The following is a 22,500-nucleotide window of genomic DNA, read 5'->3' on the forward strand; positions in this document are numbered from 1 at the left end:
CTCTCCCTTCCACAAATCTCATAATGTCTCTGTTCCCCACCGTTTTATCCTTCCCTCTGTCACCCCTCGTCTCCTGCCCCCCCTTGTTGTGCATTGCGTTAGCTCTCATACGAGCCTCGACAATGTTTTCAAAAAATAAAAACAAGTGAAACTGTGGCTCAACCTGCATGAAGAACAGACTTCAGCAAAAGGAGAAGCTACAACTCCAGCAGAAAAAGAGAGCTGCAGGTCAAACATGTAGATTCTCGAAGTACAGAAGATAAAGCAGGAAGAACTGTTCCTGAAGGTGCAGGACGAGCTGCACTTAAAGCTGAAAGAAGAAGAATTACGGTGATGACAGCTCAAAGAGCAGCTGTGTCTTAAGCAACAGGAGTGAACTGCGATTCAAGCAGGAGGAAGAGCTGTTCCTCACACAGGATATTAAACTGCTTATAAATGGATAGAGCATGGAGAGGTTGGAATCCATGGAGATGAGGAAATTAATCCTCAATTTCCCTGCTGGGTGCAGAGAGAAAAGAAACATCATAAAAATAGTGTTGCTGGTACCCAGAGTAGTGCTTTGGGAAGTGACATCATTTCCCTAAAGGCGAGTGGCTGTGTCCGGTGTTCTCATGTATTTGACTATGTTGCTCCATGATGAACCACAGACCCTGAAAACAAACAAAAACATATTCAAATTTCAAGTCAATCAGAAAAAACCAGCAACGGCCACGTGTTGTATTGACTATAAAGGTTTCATTTACCACCACACACTAAAAGGGGGAGGGAACTTGTACATGACACTGGATGGAAATTTAATTAATCTTTAATCAGAGTACTTTATATCAAGGTATTCCCAAATTATCAGCACAATCACAGGTCGTTTCATCTGTTCATTCAATATTTCTGTCGAAATGAGAACTATTAAAGCCTGTTATAATTTGAAAAGAAGAATAATCAATGTACATAAGTGCAAAGTAATTGTAAAGAGTTTCTAAAACAACCATACATCCACAGGATATCCCAGCAGGGTGCAATATCAATGTACTGCACAAATTACACTTGATTACATTAAAGTTTATCCCACATTCAAGTGCTGGCAAGGCAATCAAAACACATATATCAAAACTTGTATCAATGACAAAAGGGATTAGAAAACTAGCTTTTCTTGTTATTATTATTATTTACGTATTAAAACCAGTATTTACAAGGTTCTGTCTGCCGTTAAAGCAAAACCTCTGGTACTCCAGTTTGAGACAGGATGGAAATCAGAGTGGAATCAATCGAATTTTATCCCAGAAGAGGGTGCAAGGGTCAATGGAGTGGTGGGCACGAGGGTCAATGGAGGAGCGGGTTTGAATTTTTTTTCAAGTTAGCTATTAAGCTGCAAAGGAATAGGTGCACAGATTCACTTGAACAAATAATCAATATAATGATGATGAATTAAAAATAATAAAAAAAAAAAATTCAAAAAGAAAAATACAAATAGACAACTCGAACAGGGGAAGAGTGCAAATCTCCACATCGACCATTTCGTTTCATATCATCTCTGGCTCGAGATGTAACGATCAAACCAAATTACAGAATCAATTTGTCAAAGACCACAGCACACCAAAACTGCTTTGAACGTGAATTCACAAAGGCCATTCCTGTGCAGAGGACTTGTAAAAAACAAAAAAAGAAAGAAAAGAGTAATTGGTTCATTATCCAGAGTGATTGCATGAGGGCACAATGTTTTGTATTTTGAAGAGATTTCAGCAGCACAGCACTACCCTGTTATTTATACATGCCAAGCAAGAAGCTTCAACAGAATGGAAGGTGACAATGCTGTAAATGTTGGTGCATTTGTGTCGGACATTACGTATCAAGATCTCCCATTGGAAACCCCTCCACCGTGGAAACTCATGAGGGGCCTGCGGTGAATATATATCAACCATGAGGGTTCGAAGAAGTGAACATGATCAAAGTTCTATTTAAATAAGCAAAATTTGGAGGGAATGAGGGGAATTTGGTTCAATCTTTTCGTTTTGCAAAATTTACATTCGGAGACTTAACATACACATTAAGGGAATGCACACATCCCCTCTGAACAACGGCATGTCAAAAGATGCAGTTCCTCTTGCTGGTCCCGTGCAATTGCTCAGATATCTCGAGGGTGAGCTATACTTCTATCCCACAACACCAACTTTAAATGGACCATTCTGGGTTATATTTGATTAATTATTAATCTGCATTGACATCAAATAATCGAGCATTGTTCAATCTTGCCCAGATAAATAAGTTGTATACATTTGTGTGCCCATACCATTCGTCCAATCACATCAATTATTTGAGCATTAATATATATATATATATATATATATATATATATATATATTTTTTTTTTAGTAGCACAGTTTACAACTTGCACATTGAGAAAGAAAGAAAGCTGCTTAGTTGATTAACAACAAAACCCAGTCCCAATGGTATATTCACTTACTACTACTCAGTCTGCTGCACCTTTCGGGCTACTCATGTGCATGGACAGGCTTGGAAAACGTCAGATCCACCAGCTCCATGCTAATGGCGTCAAAGATTTCCCCCTCTTCAAAATATATCTTCAGCAGGAAAGCATGAATGGACAAAAATATAACTATTTGTTTAGACGAGCAATTTAACCAAGAGCTCAGGCAAAAGTCCACCTGGCATGGCCTTTTAAGTTGGCGGTGTTAGCAAAACTACGAAACTCGTCAAAGACAGGCAGCTGGCAATGGTGGCTACTTTAGTGATTCTCCATTGATAGGAAGTGGAATAATTCCATTGAAAATGCCAAGCAATGGTGAGCGAGGGGAGAGGCAATCAAAGTACGGGAAACATATCCTCAGATTATTGCAAGTCGTCGAAACATATCCAAATCGAACGCCACTTTTGATCAAGCGCAAAATGATCATTTTCATTGTGGTCAATTATATGGATCTCGAGCACCTGAAAAACCATGAGCTTCAGGGGATACACCCTCAACAACACTACAAACATTTGGGTCCATTTGGTTGAGTGGGAAGCTTGGATTTGTTTATGGGTTTGTCAAAAAGTTCAGGGCAGTCCTCCAGACCACGTGAGATGCGGTCACAGCGTATGAGCAGGTCGTAGTTGATGTGATCGCTCACGACGCTGTCTTGTTTGTAATCTGGGTGTGCAGCAACAAAATTGCGGATCCAGCAAGAGGTGGTCTTGAGCTCCCCTTCAAAGGAAGGAAACAAGTATTTGAGATAATGTCATAAAAGTTCAATCTGCAGCGTTTATTTTAATATTTGAATTTCTTCATGCACGTGTCATTGAATAATTCACATGTTTTGATATTGAAAGGCAATTTCATAATGCTAAGAGTTTCCGCTCGATATTGTTACCAAGTTCCTCAAGCGCTGTCGATCTGTAAAAAGAGGTCGCACCGAGCGAGCAACCAAGAGCGCATTTAAAAGCAATTACCCGATGCACGTTTGCGAATAAGTCGAAGGTAGTTGAAAATGCTGCAGCGAGTTTCCACGTCCACGTACATATTCTCCAGGTAGCTGTTGATTATTGGGATGAGTCCAGCAAAGACTCCTTCCTGTCGAAGGAAGAGAGAATTCCACATCATGCAGTGTCATTTTGCAGTGCTCACAACGATTTTCACTTCCGACAAACCTTGGTAGCATTTCACCGCCATCGTGAAGAAAGCGTTCGATCAATCACACCTATACGGCAACCATGTTGCAGGTGTACTTGCGTAATATTTGCCTCAACTTGCTTCCTTAAGTTACCCCTTTGCATAATGAAGTTATTAGAGTTATGATAAACACTAAAAATTCTGTAGTTGTTCAAAAGTTAAGGATTAGTCTTTCCTTTCACCCATGTGATTACAGAGAGACAGAGTTTAATGTCCCAGGTAGAGGATGGCATCCTCCACTTGGTAACATCCCTTGTGGGTACTGCACAACAGAAGAAGAAGAAAATAAAAAAATAAAAAAAAGCAGTTGTATCATAAATTTGACTCTGACAAGCAGTCAAATAGCAGTCTGTACAGTGCAGGGGGAAAGAAGCCAACCAACAAGCCAACATTAAAGGCTTTTCATGTGTCAGTTGGTGAAAAAGGCACATACCTTCCCGTTTATGATGGTATCGATGGACATCAAAGTAAACTCTTCATTATCAGAGTCAGCATTATTCACATTGGGACAGCAGCAGCTCAGCTCTGGGTTTCCACCTGTATGCACCAGGCAATAAATAAGTTCACAGGTGCAATGAAACCTTCAACTTACAGAGCACGAGGCATGCTGCAGCAGGTTGCCATGCAATTTTGCCCATCACAGAAACTTCAAAGGAATGAAAAGAAAAGGAAGGCGGGAAATAAAAGACCGGATGTAATCATCTTAATTACATTGCTGAAAATGAAAATAACTTAGATATGCTCTGCCCTTTCGGCGTTTTCTACAGCCATTTTTTTTTTTTTTTAAACTCTCCATCAAGCCCGAATGAAGCGATGGCCAAGATGCCCACATTTCTCATCCTCTCTGTATAAACAAGAAAAAGAGCAATCAGAGATTGCAGACTCTCACCAGGACTTTTGTGTGGTGTTTGTGGACTGGTGTGTTACATAATTAACAAGCAAAAAGCAAAGATGGAGTCATCAGGAGGAACATGGATAGAATTTGTGTTTCAGCTGCTGATCCTCTACCCTCAAACCCATCCAGGCACAGCCAAGTGAGCCTTGTTCAAAATAATATTGTTGTGGTTCTCAGAACCGCGTGCATCCAGAGAATGGTACCAAGACAGTTATTCCATTAATACACGTTTAGATAGTCCCTTTCTTTTTGTCTAGCGGGACAACAACGGAGTGCGTTGCGATGATCTCATAGCTTGGTTTGCTTACATCATTTTTTCTTCATTTCGTCCGATTATTATTCCTGAGGTAAATCAGCCACATGCACCTTTGCTCTGAGGTGGGCCCTCATTGAGGCCAGCACATGCGGTGCCGCTGTGAGGAAACTGCAGCGCAGAGCCCAAAACCCAACATGTGCAGCGAGTCATATAGTGAACTTAGCAGTGCGGGATTATCGACTCAAGCTTATGATGATCTGGGGAAGATTGCCGGTTGCATTAAAAGGGCATACGAATGAATACCTCTTAAGAGGCTGCACAAATGGTGTTTTACACAACACAGGAAACACAGCCAGCACGACACCCAAGCTGCACGAAACGCGCACGGAGGCCGATAAAGAATCCTCCACGCCATGTTGGGCGGGATACGAGTGTGCGGAGTAGAAGCGGTTCGTTCCGTTTCAACCTCAATATCTGACACGTGTTGGTGTTCGACCCGCACACACACTAGTGGCGTGGTGCGAATGAGAGCGCTGGCCACGTGTGTAATGGCCGAACCGCGTGCACTGTATGGAATGTGCAAGAAGGCAGACACGTACGCCGCTCGCGAAACATGCATGGATTTATCCATAACGATGTACCTTCAGCCATCGCTGGCAGAAGCGGATTTTCCACAGATGGTGAATGTCTTCTCGTCTCTACGGCCAGCGAAGCTGCGATCGAGCCGGGGAATGTACAGTGCGGGCCATGTTGGCGCATGCGGAGCGAGCGCGTTGATCGGCACTGGTCGAACGCCCGAGTGGGCATGCGGGACCCTCGGCCAGTCGCCAGGGCGTGGCCCGGGGTTTTTTGCAGGGACGATTCACGTGCCAATTTCGGTGTGGGCGATTCGTGTCATGTCGTGGGGTTGGAGCGGAATATTGCCGCTGTCAGAGATGACCTTGCCGGAAAAGAAGTGAGGCGGTTTCCGGCCAAAGTTAGCGGGCCACGTGAGGGGTTGTGGCCAATCGGAGTGCCCAATTCAGGTGATGACGTTCGCTTCGGGGTGGCCCCTCCCCCCGGGCTGCAAGTCCTATAAAGGTCAGAGCAGTCCCTCCGCCTTTCCCTTTCGCGATCTCGCCTCGCCCTCGTTCCTCGGCATGACCTTCCTCCTGCTGTCTCATCTCTGTCCACATGACGCCATCCCCACCTGCCTACCTGGTCCCACCGACCACTCCCTCCACGCACCCTGGACTCCATCCCTTCTCCACTCAAGCCCCTCCTTCTCGAACACCATCTCCACATGCTCTGCTGAAGCCAGAGACGACATGCCAGTTGTTGGGTGCCGCACTATGGAGCATCTCCCCCAAAACGTCTTGGTGGCGGGTCGTGCTCTCAAGCACAAAGGTACCAAGATCATAGCCTCAACTCCTTTCCCTTCCTGGTTCAAAACTTTCTCTTCATCGGGTTGTGTGTGTGTGTGTGTGTGTCCACAGGGTTAGTGTACTCTTTTAGTTGGCTATTATATCTGCTATTTTAAAGCAAGACCATGTTATTGAGATGATATTTAAAGGAGCTCATGAAGTGTTGTTTGACTGCAACAAATGTTTGAAATGTCTCCTGTAAGTTCTGCACATATATATATATATATATATATATATATATATATATATATATATATATATATATATATATATATATATATATATATATATATACACATACATATATATATATATATATACGTATGGAATAGTTTGACTACAGACAAGTGTTTCATGCGAGACTCTGGAAATAACCCTCATTACAGCATCTTTGAGTTCAGAAATGTTAATTTGGTTCTCTTTGAAAACATTTTCCTGAATAAATCCCCACAGAAAACAATCTAAAGGTGAGAGGTCAGCAGATCTTGGAGGCCAAGGAAATGTGTGTGTGTGTGCGTGTGTGCGTGTGCGTGTGCGTGTGCGTGTGTGTGTGTGTGTGTTGGCGCCTGTCTGCTTAAGTAAGAATGCAGTAGATCGTTATCATCATTATTGTTATTGTTTTCGCGTTAAGTCTGCTCTGTGTCCGCTTTTGTAAGTTGCCTGTTTATTTGCTGCACCACACCTCTCCCCCCTATCTCTGCACAACACCCAAATAAATCTTTATCGAACCACATACCTTTCCTCGCCCATTGTAATAAATCATTATTAGGAATGTTCGCTGCACGTTTTTGTCTATTCTTCCATTGATCCAGCATGGTCCGAATCCTAGCTTCGCCGGTGTAACAGGATAAGTCGCCACCTGGACAACTTCCCCCCCCCGGGGGGGGGGTACTTGTCCGAGGATAAGTCTCCCCCCTCCCTGGATAACTTGCCCCACGATGGGCAAATATAGATTTATACTAAAAATATATACCTCGCGGTGGTCATGTTCTTTACATACTTTTTTTAATCCATTTTCTATTTTTAATCCTCGGACAAGTACCCCCCCGGAGTTATCCAGGGTGGGTAGTTAAACTCTTACACCGGGACTTTATTCCCAACGATCCGATCCTTTTAGCCGGTATGTCCTTGGTAGTGTCGCTCGGCTGCATCAGATCCGAAAAAGTGATCCGGTCCGGTGGAGTGATCCGGTTCGGACAAGGCGTACCGAGGGCGTGTTCCCCGTTAATTAAATCACGTGATTAATTAGGTAACCCGATTAACCCATAGACGGGAGGACCCGAGGTCATGCGGATGAGTTATTGGCGTCCACGGTCGGTTAAGCGACCCACCGCGTCCGTGTGCGACGGCCTACTATTCCGGGGAGTCTGGTGGGAACCGAGATAGCTTCCCCCACCTCATGGTCTTCTCACCCGACCCTCGGCCCATAACAATATATATATATATATATATATATATATATATATATATATATATATATATATATATATATATATATATATATATATATATATACATATACATATCAAAAAGAACCCAGATTCAAAACATTTAATAATTCTGGCTGCCACTCCATGCATCTGATCATGTTGAAATTTAAATCATATATTCCCCATCACCACCAGATCATAATTGTGAAGTTTCACGTTGATTAAACGGTTCAAGAGAAATCATTTAAAAAAAAGATTTTCGCTCAATCCAATATGGCTGCCAGACCATGCGACATCAATTATTTGTGAATACCCCCCCCCCTCCCTCCGGTAGCTCCAAGGCCTGGGGAACATTTGTGTGAAGATTCCCCTCAATCTGTCCAGCCATTCTGGACAAGAAGATTTTTTATAGGTATGAGGCTAAATCCAAAATGGCTGAAAAACCATGTGACCTATTGTATGACATCATATGTGTGAACCTTTTGTTCCTAAGGGATAGGCGGTCGTGTAAAGTTTCACCTCGATCTGTTCAGTCATTTCAGAGATGATTATTTTATGGGTTTTTTAAATTATTTTTTTAAAGAATATGGCTGCAGAGTCATGTGACTGAGGATGTCCATTATTTTTTCTGTGGACTTTATCCCTGGATGACCCTCAATTTTCATAATGATCAGATGTAGCATTCAATATATGCAATTATGACATCATAACAAAGGCACCTATGGCATCATAAAAACGTCACACATTCCCCATGAGGAGTACTTGCTGCATGCCAAGTTTCATTTTTTTCCTTGGTGCTGTTTCAGATGGAGGTCCAAAGTTTTTCAATTTTTCCTACATGGCTGCCACACCATGACCTATGATGTCATAATTATTAAAACATTCTACATGAGTAGTCGCTCCTATGGTGAAAATTTTGTCTTGATCTGACAAGCCGTTGTGGAGAAAAATAAGTTCTGTATGGACAAACAAAGACAGAGAAACGGACCCAAATGCAATGCCCTCTCCTTCGGCAAGGGTAAATATGGAAGAAGAAGAAGAAGACAAAAAGAAAAAAAGAAAAAAGAAGATAACATATGTTGATGGCTATTGCTTTCATCCATAGGAAGACCATACAAAGCTCAAAGGCAAGCAATGGAGGAAATGCCATACCTGTGCCAATGTCCTTCCTGAAATAGAACTTGCTTTGTCTAACCGCATCTCGTTTCTGTGCAGATTTCAAGTTTTCATCCACCTGCAATTATGCCATCAACAGTTTAGCAATCGGATAAAATTTGAACATGCATATTACAAGCAATTGAATCATTTAGAGTTTTTCCAAGCCTCAAATCCCCTTTGTGATGTTTGCATACCTTGGATAGTGGAATTAGGAAGTTCAAGTTGTAGGATAGGATAACACGAGTCAGAAGAACCACGAACACGACATATGCGGAATTCTCAAAGTCTGTGAGCTGAACCTGCATTGGATAAGCAAACAGATGATGGGGGTAGGCGAGTTGGTAAGTGATGACTGTTGACTGATATACTGGACTTTGTGTATTTTCGTTCTTGGTTGGCTACATGTTCGACAAGTGTACCTCTTCATTCATTCATTCCTTGCTAAACTTTTGTTGTTGTTTTTTCCCCTCACCCAACTTTCATCGCACTCGTCCATTTCCACAATCTGAAAACTATTCTCTTACTGCTTCGATATTTCTTCTCAAAACAACCAGAGGTAAATAAAAACTCATTCATCAATCTCATTTCTGAGCTCACTCAGTCCCAAATAATTTATTTTGACATCACCCCTTTCCTTCTGCCAATTCAAATCTTTTAAATTACAATTTTAAAATATTTAATCTTCCTGAACTCTCATTTCGAAATGACCTTTTCACGTACAACTTCCTCTTCTTCTCTTCCATTCAGATTCATTTTTTGGATTGCTCACAAAACCATTCCCAAACTCCCATCGCGTTCATGCAGTGCTGTTTTTTGTGCTTTTAATCACTCTTTCTTATCATGGAATTCTCAAATCAAACCCATTTTGTAACGATTGCAGGAAACTGCCCCACATCCTCCAAAACCACCCCAGGTCCCCCCTTCCCTGTTACCCACAATCATGTGTCTTCCTAACCCTTATAAACATTTTTCACATCCACCACACTATGCTTTGCATACACAGTTTCTGCTCCACTCCACATCCCCATCCCCTTTTGACCCCAACCCACCCAACGTCCCCTCAAAACCCCATCCCCACCACCACGTTCCACCATCACCTCTCCATGTCCCCACAACCTGCCAACAGCGCTCGTTTCCCCATCTCTAACTCTATGAATATCCAACATCTGAGGCCTCTGCGTCAATCTGACAGATATCAATCCAGGCTGCAGCTACTAAAGCTGACCATCTTTTTAACACAATCCTTCCTCTCATAGGATATCCCAGATTCCTCTGCATCTCTCCCCGGCTATTGTCTTCCCCGGTTAAACAGGCTTCAAAGCCTTCCCAGTGGGTGGAGTTGCAGCTTGCATCAATAATTCAATTTCTCACTGTCCCTGTACTGTTCATGCCTCCAAACCCACAGGAGTACATTGAGCTGCAGTTTTCCCCAAAACCAAGACCTCTCGTTTGTAGGTGTGAACCATCCTCCTCACAGTGATGACTACATTTACATATCTATCTCTCAATCACTCTCTCTCTCTTTTAATAACCCATCACAAACTCTTATATGTGGCAATTTCCATTGTCACCATGCCAAAACCAGCCATGGTACTGCAGCCAAGGAATCCTGTGACTCCTCGAGTCTGAATCTGGGAGCTTTCCCGACATGGACTTTTGGCAATGGCTAATCCTCTGTTCTGGGCTTTGTGATGACCGACTCCCCTGCTAATGCCTTCTGATCCAACTGGTTCATTACCTCTACCATTGAAGCTGTACAGAGGTTATGTTTTCACCTGTTTGTCTATAAGCAGGATATCTCAAAAAGTCATGGATGGATTCAAACAAAACTTGGTAGTCCGAGTGTTGGCCAGAAAAGCGTGCATTAGGGTCTGCACAATGTTTTTCTGCATTTTTGTGATCACCAGACCATCTGAATGAATATTCCGATTGATGCCACTCTGGCACCCTTGAGCATTTTTGTAGAAACCCATTAATTTTGCAAATTAGCGGTGGCCATTGTCCAAATTACTATGTTTCTTAATATCTCCAAAAGTAAGCATCCAAATAGCCTGGTTGAAGTGTCTACACCCATGTTTTTAGGGTCACTGGTCATGATAAACCCACTTAGAATTTGATAACATTGAAATTTAAATCAATATGCAAATTAGCAGTCACCATTATCAAAATAACAATTTTTCTTAATATCTCCAGAAGTAAGCATCCAAACAGCCTGATTGAGGTGTCCAAACCCATGTTTTTAAGGTCACTGGTCATGATAAACCCACTTACAATTTCATAACATTGAAATTTAGCTCATTAATATGCAAATTAGCATAACCCGACCCCCTGAATTTGTCCGCGCCGATCGGCGTTTTTGCAGTACATTTATACAACAACAAAACTGTTTGAAAATAACTTGTGCAGAGCTGTTTATACCCAGTACAGTTGTGAAGAAATGGCTGACCTCAGAAGATCAACAGCATGAACTGTTTCTGATCAAGTAAGTTGAGGCTTGTAATGTAATGAAAGAAACATGGAGAACTGAGTTTTAAGTAATAGTAATGTCTTCTGATACAGCAGAATGATCGATATTATTTGCAAGCAAGTTTTTATTATTATTATTATTTAACATGATCCATCTGATAGCAACCGTGTATTTTATTGATTTTTTTAAGTACACAGGGTGGAACCTGTTTCCTGAGAATTTTTTAAAAATATGAACAAAGAAATTAAATGTTTACTGATGTTTATAATTACCTCTATTGTTACAGGTTGAGGCTCCATCACCATGGGAGACTTTCTTCAGTCCCTGCAATGCAACTAAAGCTGGAAAACCTCTGGTATCAGTTGGTCCAGACAAAGTGCGAAGTATCATCCGGTCAAGCAAAGCAAGACAAGATGGTATACATGAAGAGCTTGAACAGAGATTACAGGCAGACAAATCTATCGAGCTCAAATGCCATAGAGACTGTGTGTCAACGTACACATCACGCTCACACATAGAAAGACACTTGAAACGAATGAATAATGTCTGTTTGGAAGATGCTTCAACAAGCAAAAGAAGCCGCCGTTCAAAGACGACAGTATTTGACTTTAAAGAACATTGCATTTTTTTTGCGGAGAAAAGTGCATCATGGACTTTGATAAGAAGAATCCTAACCGTTGTCGGCGAGTTCTCCTTTGTAGGACTGCAGATCGTGTTGACCGGACAACTTTCAAACAAACTATTCTAGATGTTATCGATTCCCGCCAGGATGAAGAAGGACACCAGGTCAAGATACGATTAATGGGTGCAATCGGCAATCTTCATGCTGCTGATGTGAGATATCACGATGACTGCAGAAAGTCCTTCATAGCATCCCGTTCTGTTGCAGCAGCAGCAGCACACAGTGGCAGAGAAACTCAGGACATTGAGCCAGCTGTCAGTTATACCATCCTATCGATGAAAAACGACATGTTGTGCATCTGGAATTCAGTACAAGTCTACAATATGTACAAGGATCATGGAGGAAAGCTATACTCTCGCCGAACCCTGTTATCCAAATTGTTGGATATACGTGGCTCTGAGCTTCTGGTTCTGTCTGGTAAAGGTGTCGCTAGTTTAATCTTGTTTCGCAGCAGAGGGTCGACTGCGATCAAACTTGGTAGCATCAGATGAAGACGACGCGATTGATGTTTCCATAGAACTAATTGCCAAGAAGGTTGCACGGGAATCTAAGCAGTTGTCATCTGACCCCAGTTCCTATCGGACTAGAATTAATATAGATATTGTTAATGAAGCAGTGAGTTCAACCCTTCAACTGCTACTCTCCAAAATATCAGCTAAACTGGACTGCACACTTCCAGGAGATCTGATGGGAAACATCACAACGAATATGATCACCAATCGACCAACTACACTCCAAATAGCAATGGGAGTTCTAGTCAGTCGTAAAAGCCTCATCGAACAGTTGTAGAACTATCATGTGACCTGTTCCTATGATGAGTGTCAGCATTTCAAGGGATCAGCAGCAAAGGCTGCAACTGTTCACTCTGGGAGTAAGGGAACCGCCAATGCTGAATGTGGCCTCGTTCAGGTTGTTGCTGACAACTTCGACACAAATATCTCATCCCAGAATGGACTCATTTCAACACATTCTCTTGCAGTACTACTTACCATAAAAGATCAGGAGATATCTTCCACATCTGAAGATGAAGCAATCATCAGACGATCGACGCATGATGCAATGAAGACACCTGTGATAGAAGACATTTCAGTTCAAAGGCACAAGGGACCTGAGAAACCAGCAATGCCAGTTGAAGAAGCCACACGTGTGGTGTTACCTCTCCACGTATTGGCTCATCAAGCTGTACAACTTCGGAGAGTTCAAGATATGGATTTCTCTTTTCTGAAGCAAATCATTTCTGATCAGTACACACCAGAGTTTGGTGGCTTTAATACGAAGCTCTGCAGAGAGCAAGGATGATCCATACAACCTACAATGAGGGCCATTTATACACCACTCAGATATGGATCCAGCTGATCCGGACATGATGTTTACAGCAATGGAGGGAAAATGCTTGACCGCAGAGTGTGGACAAACCGTAACCATCTTCACAAACGACCAACAGCTGTATCGAGTGGCCGATAATGTTAAATGGGTTTATCCTGAGCGATTTACCCAGTTCATACCAAGGCTGGGCGGCATGCACGCCCATACGAGTTTCATCGGTTGTGTGGGAAACTTGATGGCTGAAAGTGGGCTGGAAGACGTGATGAAATCTGCCTTTGGAGGTGTTGCTCATATGCTTGGTAGAAAAAAAAAGTTTCCACAAAATTTTAGGGCCCTGCGATTGGTGATTGAGGAGGTCCTTCGTTCCAGCATGGCTCAGGCAGAAAGTCATGAAAACTTAATGGACACTCTTGAAACCAAAGCAACAAAGAGCATGACCACAGCTATGGGCACAGAACCTTGTGAAACCTGTATTCATCATGATGGCGTTTGTTCGTGCTGATCGTGAAGGAGACTGGCCATTGCATCTTTGGGCTATGAAGGAGATGCTCCCCTACTTCTTCGTGGCTGGACATCACAACGGTGCTAGATATGGGCTCTACTACCTTCGATCGATGGAAAGGCTTCATGGAGACATTCTGGAAATGTTCTTAAAAGGAGATCACGTGATGCGGCACAAGAAGGGCCTATGGAATAGCATATGGTCGGATATGTACATCGAGTCCACGTTCATGCGCTACGGTCATGGCATACATGGAATCGTTGGCATTCAACTGAAGCCTTCTACACTGAAGAAGTGGGCCTATAGTATGCACACGTTTAGTCAGATAGTCCAGGATCTCACAGATATGTCTGAGGGGCACATAGTCACAGAGGTGACCATTCACAAGGAAGAGAAGCCATCACGCATATGATCGGATGCAGAGGACCGAGATAAGATAAGGAGAAAACTCCAGTCCTGTATCGACCCAAACGAACATGCAGACAGAGTTGTTAACATTGTAACTGGCAGAATTGGACCGGAGAAGGTGAACGCACCAAGGGCAGTTGACATTGGCCGAGCACAGATGCATTGTTATGAAGAAAGCTGGCCAGCAGGATTCAATGCTCTCTTATCTAAACAAGTCATAACTATGGCAGTGACACGGGAAGTCAGGCGTGTGGGATCTACTGAGGTTTGTGATATAAATCTCATCTACTCCAGGGTCATGGGACTCCAACAAAGTCGAAACATCAAACTATGTGACGTCTTAGAGTACGAGCTTGCACCTGTGCCAACATCAATGTTCGATGAAAAGGGGGAGATGAGAATAGCAAAGACCAAGTCGACATTGAAGAAGAATCTCCAAGTGGAAATCTCAACAAGACTGGGTCCACAACCTGAAGTCACCATCTTGGATGGTTGTGCAATCCTCTGGGTTATTCATTGGCCGAGCAGGGGAATTGTGCAAGACTTTGTTGACAATTTCACGAGCTACATCATGGCAAAGGTGGACAAATCAGATGTATATGTGGTATTTGACAGATATCATGATTTCAGCATCAATAGTGGAACAAGATTAGCAAGAGCTGGGCAGCAAGCTAGCAGGTGCCACAGGTTGAACCGCCAGACTCCACTGCCTCCACAGCTGGTGGTTCTGTCAGTTCTGAACAAAGTTCAGCTTATAGAACTGTTTTGCCAGAATTTGATTGACGTTAGTCAACAGAGAAAGCAGAGCCAACACAGGCTCGTCATTACGGGACAGGAGTCTACCCCAGTGGAAATACACCACAGAGCCCAAAGGTGTCGCACTGATTTGAAGACGACGCATGAGGAGGGAGATGTCATCATGATGCAGCAAGTCGCTAAAATTGCCGAAGATGGCGCAAAATGCATCACAGTCATCTGTGATGATACTGATGTGTTCATCTTGCTTGTGTATCACTTCGCAGAACTTCATCTGCAATGCTGCGTAACAATGGAAGCAACACGTCCTGGCCGATCATTGATCGACATTGGGGCCACTGCCAGAAAGCATGCCGGGATGGTGCAAGACCTACGAGCTTTACATGCACCGACAGGTTGTGACACCGTTGCCCAGATGTATGGTAGAGGTAAACTGACTGGCAAGAAGACACTCGCAGCAGGCCATTCACTTCAAACACTTGGGAATGTGGATGCATCTATTGATGATGTCATCGCCGAAGCCACTGTGTTCATAGCTGTTTGCTATGATAGCAAGGAGAGAAGCAAAATGTCTGATGTTCGCAAAGAGGTTTGGTCGATGAAGATGGCGAAACCAAATGCCATCAAATCACCAGACCTAAAGGCTCTGCCACCAACTACAGAGTCCTTTGAAAAAAAAAACGTGTGACGCACTCATATCCAGACAGCAATATGGAAGTCAGCTGCTGAGCTGCAGCCACCACCTCTGGATCCCACTCAGTTCGGATGGAAACGTGATGAGGCATCAAGATCATTACTTCCAATTATGCTGCCGCCCAACGTCGCTCTTGAACCTCCAGAGATCTTGGAGCTAATACGATGTGGATGTTCTTCCGACAAGCAATGCGGCACAGCTCAATGCCGCTGCACAGAAACCAAGTTACAATGCACAGTTTTCTGTACGTGCCATGGAGATACTGACTGCAGGAATGAGCGCACCAAGACAGCTGCTGCTGCATTTGCCCTTGATGATGACTGACACTGAATGAGACACCAAGCACTGAAGTAGCCTTCATAAGGTTTACAGACCTGTTATATATATATATATATATATATATATATATATATATATATATATATATATATATATATATATATATATATATATATATATATATATATATATATATATATATATATATATATATATATATGAACATTTGATTTACACAGGAACGTCTTCTTTTGTTCATGTTGTTCGCTGCTTTCATTGCATACTGTCAAATTGTTGAATCTGTATTAATAATAAAGTGATCTATGTTCAGAAAGACTGAAGTGTTTTTTTTTCTATTTATATATCTACATTTTCAATAATGGTGACTGCTAATTTGCATATTAATGAGCTAAATTTAAATGTTATCAAAATGTAAGTGGGTTTATCATGACCAGTGACCCTAAAAACATGGGTGTAGACACCTCAACCAGGCTATTTGGATGCTTACTTTTGGAGATATTAAGAAAAATAGCAATTTCGACAATGGACACCGCTAATTTGCATATTAATGGTTTTCTACAAAAATGCTCAAGGGTGCCAGAGTGGCATCAATCGGAATATTCATTCAGATGGTCTGGTGATCACAAAAATGCAGAAAAACATTGTGCGGTGCAAATGCAAGGTCATCTCGAAAAATGGTGTTTGACATCCAGACTATGGTGGACAGGTTGGCATGTGAAAAGGAAAAATTGATTAGATTTTGGTGAAGATAATTTTTTTAATGATTCCTCACCATTGAGAGGGCCAATAACAACCGACACACACACACACACACACACACACACACACACACACACACACACACACACACACACACACACACACACACACACACACACACACACACACACACACACACACACACACACACACACACAACGCTCTCCCACCCTCACTCCATTTCGTTTTTATTTTTCTTTTTTCCATTGCTGTTTCATCACTACTTTCACTTCCTTATCTTGATGTTTGAGCTTTTATCAACCCATGGCCTCCTCCCACTCCCCTTGCTCTCATTCTTCATGAAAGTGTCCCTTTGCCCTGTATTTGTCAACTGCATTCCTTCAAGTGTTCATATACAGAATTTAAAAAAAACAACAACAAAAAATAACAGTGGAGGGTAGTGGTATTTTAACATGGAAGAAAAGACATCTGAGACTTGAGGAATCCGAGTCAATTCTCTATTAAACCACAACAGTAAAAGTTCTCAACACCCCTGCTGAGAAACTGCATAAAACCAAAGGCAAAAATAAAAATAAAAAAAATCAATACAACAGTATTGACCATTTGGATTCCAAGCTTCTTCAACCTCACATAAACAGAATAATTACCATGTTACCATCTCACAGTTGGTAAAATATAGCTGGCTCACCAAAGGCTGCAAATCTACCTTCCCCACCTCATATAATGTATAATTTGTTGTTCCAGTCCACAATTTGACTCTCAATGCCCTCAGATAAACTTGGCATTTGCACTGCACTCACTATCTGAATTCTAAAAAATAAATCCATAGAAGAGGAATAACAGAGATGGAAAGTTAATGCTCAATCAATTATTTTGTTCAATAAAAATAAAAATTGTGGTCCATTAAGTTGAAAAACAGGAACTCAAACTTCAAATTCAAGGCCACATGCCATGAAGCTGGCTTCCCAGGATCAAATACCTACATCTTGTTACTTACAAAATCGAAGATTTTTCAAATATAGTCGATTTTGTTTGTCTGTCTGTGTGTTTGTTTGTCACCGACAAGTCACAATTTTAAACCGATCTTCACCACATGGTGGAGTTTGTCATAAGAAAGAAGCCTATTGTTTGAGGTCAAAAGGTCAACAACTCGGGTGGTATTTCTAAAATCCTCAATTTTCATCGATTGACTTGAAATTTGAAGAGGAGATAAATATATATATATATATATATATATATATATATATATATATATATATATATATATATATATATATATATATATATATATATATATATATATATATATATATATTTCAGGTCACTGAATTCAACCACCAATTATTTTGGAGGTCCACATCGGCCAAATTTCTAAAATTATCAATTTTCATCTGATTCACTTGACATTTGAAGAGGAATTGCATATTTGGTCATTTAATTCATCCACAGCCTGATGGAGTACTGCTCTCCCCTCTGGGCTGGTGCTCCTGCCTCTCACCTTTCTTGGATTCACGCTGTGGAAACCAAGGCATTTCGGATCATTGGTAGCTCCCGTGATGAGGATGAGTCTTTGGGTCTCCACTCTCTCACCACAGGCAGGTCGGTGGTCTTTCTGTCTTCCACAGTCTCCTCTCCGGTCTCGCTCCCCCTGCTCTGTCTGCGATTTGTCCCCACCATATTTCCCGCGCTCAAGGTCCACCAACAACCCACTTCTGGTAAAACTTCCAAAATCACGAATCACTGCTCACCTTCACTTTTTCATTCCTCTTTTTCCCCACCTTTGGATTAAACTCCCTCACTCTGTTCAGTCCCATTCTTCCCTCCAGGCCACCTTCAAAACGGCTGTTCACCACCACCACCGCTTATCATCCTCCATCCAAATCCTCGATGTTTTCTACTCCCGTTAATCCACTCCAAACCCACCTCCTTCAAATTCCCTGCTTTCCTTCCTAAAACTCCCTGTAATGTCCATCTTGTATACCCCGTGTTCCCCACCCAATCCCTCTCCCTTCCATAGATCTCCAAATGTCACTGTTTTGTCATTTCCACTCCCACCCCTCTTATCTCATGCCCCCCTTTGATGTGCATCGAGTGTTAGCTCTCATACGAGCCTTGACAAGGTATGCACAAAAGAATAAATCCAAACACCAAATATTTTTGAGGTCAAATTTGTTTTATAGATTTTGCAAGTATCGTACTCTGCACGACATCTTCTTGTTTACTTATCTATCATCCAGTAATGCCCAAGCTATTAATGTTACGTAGACCAATACATATTCATGTCCTTGCGCTGCATTTATGAATGAGCTTCACGAGAAGCCTGAGACAAAGCATTGAAAGGGTTAACAGTCATACCTCAGTTGGTCTGAACTCCACTCTCCAACCAATTGTGGTGTTTGGAGGTGGGGGCTTGAAGCGCATCGTTTGCCAGTTTGTGGACTGGATGTTCTGAAAGACAAGGTGAAAGAACAAGCCATATCAGTGGAGTACATGTAAATAAAAGGCCAAACCACACAGACGCACACACTGCGGTTCAAGGTTCGCCACGAGGGGATAGCACTCAAGTCCCTCCCAAACACCCGGTCCTGAGGCCAATGAGCATGGATACCTCCACGCTCTGGCAGATTGTTAAGCAACCACGAACGCCAATCGATACCACCAATCCTGGCAGGGTGTCACCTTACCTTTGGACGATGATATCAAGGGAGGCTCATGCCCTCGATGCATACTCGTCTCATCTTACCTGATCAGGTGCAGCCGTGCGGAGCTGCCAAGTCTGCACTGGCTAATGTGCACAGCCAATCAGTGGGATAGAACTTCCCAGTTATCACAACATGTGGACTATGCTGGATCGAGGGAGGAAAAGACACTGACTTGGGTACAGTACAACAACAAATAATATATTTACAGCAAGGGCAAGGAAAGGTATGTGGAGCAATAAGCAAAGGTTTATGACAGCAATATTTGTACAGCAAGGGAAAGCAAGGATTGGTGAGGTGCAGCAAAATAAATACAATTATTTACAAACACAAGAGATGGTGCAGAGTTAACCCATTCTAAAACTTCAACAATCTCAATTATGCGAACAAAACATGCACCATCAGAATCATTCCCTGAGGAAATTAGAACAGTAGAGAGAGAGAGAGAGAGAAAGAAAGTTGGAGGTGGTTTCGACCTCTGTTACCAAGCCAGGTCGACGAACCAATGCAAACCCAGTCACTGAGGAGAGGGAGGGGAGAAGGAAAACTGAGGGTGTCTATGATGCATGGTCAGAGGGAGAAGTGGTGATATGCAGGTGAAGTGTGGAGAGGAAAGTGCAAACACGTGGATCAAGGTGGGTTGGAAACAAAGTAAAGAACGTGAAAAAAAAGTCCTGACGTGAGGTGTGAAGGTGTCTATGTGTAAATGCTAATGGACTAATACTGTGATCGGTTGAGCATCTGGCTTTCCCGCTCGCTCCACTCGCTTCGTTCACCGCACAGTGAACCCAAGAACGCGCAGCCAGAGAACCGACCCAAGCTAGAGAACTGAGAGCACCTTTATAATCCCCTTATGAGGACGGTGCTTGGGAGCGGATCAGGCAGAGCAATGGGTGTTTTCCAGCAACCTCAGTGGTGTATGGGTGTTTTCCAGCAACCTCAGTGCTGTATGGATGATTTCCTTGGCGTTTGCTCCACCCATGCGAAGATTTGGCAGTGGAAATGGCCCCAGTCGCACTGCCACGCGATCAATCTCAGAGATTAACATGGCGCTGGGGTAATCAGTTAGTGCATCTTCATGACCGGAGAGCACGACACCCAAATGAGGGCTGTAATTGAGCGGAGTGCTCAGGCTATCCACAGGACTTTGAAAGGAGTCTTGCACTTCAAGTGGCATGCAGGAACGTCCAGATTAGAGTATCTTATGGTACGCTATGACCACCCCAACCCTCCTCCTCCCCACCGGTCCGAAAGGGAAGAGTGGTGGTTGTCGATGGTGGTGACTGGTTGAGGCATTTGGCGCAGCAGTGTAGCGGTGAGTTATGGTGTGGTGATTGAGGCGTCATGGTTGTGGCTGTTAATGGTGAAGGTAAGCGAGCTTGGGTTGAGAGCTGATGGTGTGGTGATTTTTATAAAGGAATCTTGATGGTGTATGAAATGTTGCAACATTGAGGTTTGAGTCTAGTGAAGTCTGAGGTGTAACATGTTTGATAATGGTATGCGATTTGAATGGGACATTGCATGCATGTGTGAAGAAAGGTGGTGTACAGCAAAGCAAAATAATGTGAGGAATGGAAAGAAAAACATGACAAAGCCTTCGCAACGCATATAGTCCCATAAAACCACAACACATAAGGGAAGGGCGATATCAAATACTGATGAAATAACTGTCTCGGGACTGCTATGTGTTGTATGCCATTGCCTTGTGGGAGTTTTGATATCGCAGGACCACAGCACAAACAAGTGCACGCACGCACACCATTTTCACTTTTGAGGGGTATTCCCCATTAAACATTTCTGGGAAGTTTGAAGTGTGCAATATAGGAAGGTAATTCAAATTTCTGTGGAAGTCAATTTAATATTATGGTTACATCTGAAAGGCAACACCAAGATTGGGCGACTGAACAATACAATTGGGTGCTCTGGTCTGATGAATGGAAGTTTTAACTTTATGGATCTAGGAGATGACATACGCCGAAGATTTGGAGAACCTCACAACACGCAATGTTTGCACCCCACTATTAAACACGGGGGAGTCTCTGACTGCCTTGGGGTTGTATCAGCTTTTGGTGTTGGAAAACGTGTTAAAATGAATGGGTCACCAACGAGAGAAGTACAAGCAGATACTGCAGCAGCATGCAGTTCCTATTGAAAATCATTTAATCATAAGAGGATCCATTTTCCAACAAGATAATGATCCAAAAGACACTACCAAACTAACGATAGGAAAAAAAAAAGGAAAAGAAAAAAAAAAAAAAAGAGGTCGTGTGGGTCACCTTTATTCACTCATCGATTGATCATGGCACGGACCAATTAGGTGTAATAGTTTTTCCCAGCATCGATCACGTTTTTGAAGGTGGGTCTAGATGGTCAGACCAGATCATATCTGTGACTTGCTGCAGGTACTATGTAAACTTGTACCAACCTGTTTCATGGTCAGGTTGTTGGTGACTGAACAGTCTACTCCACCAGGTTTCCTGTTGTGGAGAGTGTATGGGTATGACACCCAGCAGGATTAAAAAAAAAAAAAAAAAATAACTCGTCAAAGGGCAGAGAAGCTCTGTGAGCCAATGGGCATCTATATATGGTGCCCAACTGCATACACTGATGTCCTCCTACAGTTGGGTTACCTTTTCCTCGGAGGTTGATGGCAGGATTTGCACTTCAGCCACCATAAAATAATCTATCTATAATTCCAGCAATGCGTGTGTGTGTGTGTGTGTGTGTGTGTGTGTGTGTGTGTGTGTGTGTGTGTGTGTGTGTGTGTGTGTGTGTGTGTGTGTGTGTGTGTGACCGCTGTTCCGATCTAATTAAAACTTGCCAGGTATATTGCTGGGGACCTGAGGATGTGCCTTTTCAAGGTTTGATATTAATCGGACGAGTGCTTCCCAAGTTATGGCATTTATTTACCAACAAATGACAGGAACCGTTGCTGCAGCCATTTTTAAATCAACCAATGACAGGAAGCATTGCTGCGTAGTCGTGGTCGATGGGGAAGAGAAACTCAGCTGCGTTCGCCATTACGGATTTTTTCTCTTCTCTTCGTGTTTTTCCTTGCGAAAAGGCAAAATACGTTGGCACCAATTGAATAATTGGCCATTAAAAGCCTCGTATTTTTGCCCTGGACGAGGAAACAAAGA

General features: G+C 42.7%; 1 protein-coding gene across 1 annotated transcript in view; it reads right to left on the reverse strand.

Annotated features, from left to right (window-relative positions):
* Window positions 1-789: 789 nt before the first annotated feature.
* The window catches only part of GCLC (glutamate-cysteine ligase catalytic subunit), a 73,966-nt gene continuing 52,255 nt past the window's right edge, over window positions 790-22,500 (reverse strand). The window contains exons 11-16 of the mRNA XM_085895608.1: window positions 19,017-19,109; window positions 9,001-9,105; window positions 8,801-8,882; window positions 4,098-4,201; window positions 3,445-3,565; window positions 790-3,199 (exon numbers count right to left, since the gene is read on the reverse strand). Coding sequence (XP_085751734.1) covers window positions 2,985-3,199; window positions 3,445-3,565; window positions 4,098-4,201; window positions 8,801-8,882; window positions 9,001-9,105; window positions 19,017-19,109 — 720 coding nt within the window. The 3' untranslated portion in view covers window positions 790-2,984. The remainder of the gene's footprint in view (window positions 3,200-3,444; window positions 3,566-4,097; window positions 4,202-8,800; window positions 8,883-9,000; window positions 9,106-19,016; window positions 19,110-22,500) is intronic.

The sequence above is a fragment of the Eptatretus burgeri genome, chromosome 9 (genome assembly GCF_056783735.1).
Source record: "Eptatretus burgeri isolate ZD-2024b chromosome 9, Ebu_testis_v1, whole genome shotgun sequence".
Lineage (NCBI taxonomy): Eukaryota > Metazoa > Chordata > Myxini > Myxiniformes > Myxinidae > Eptatretus > Eptatretus burgeri.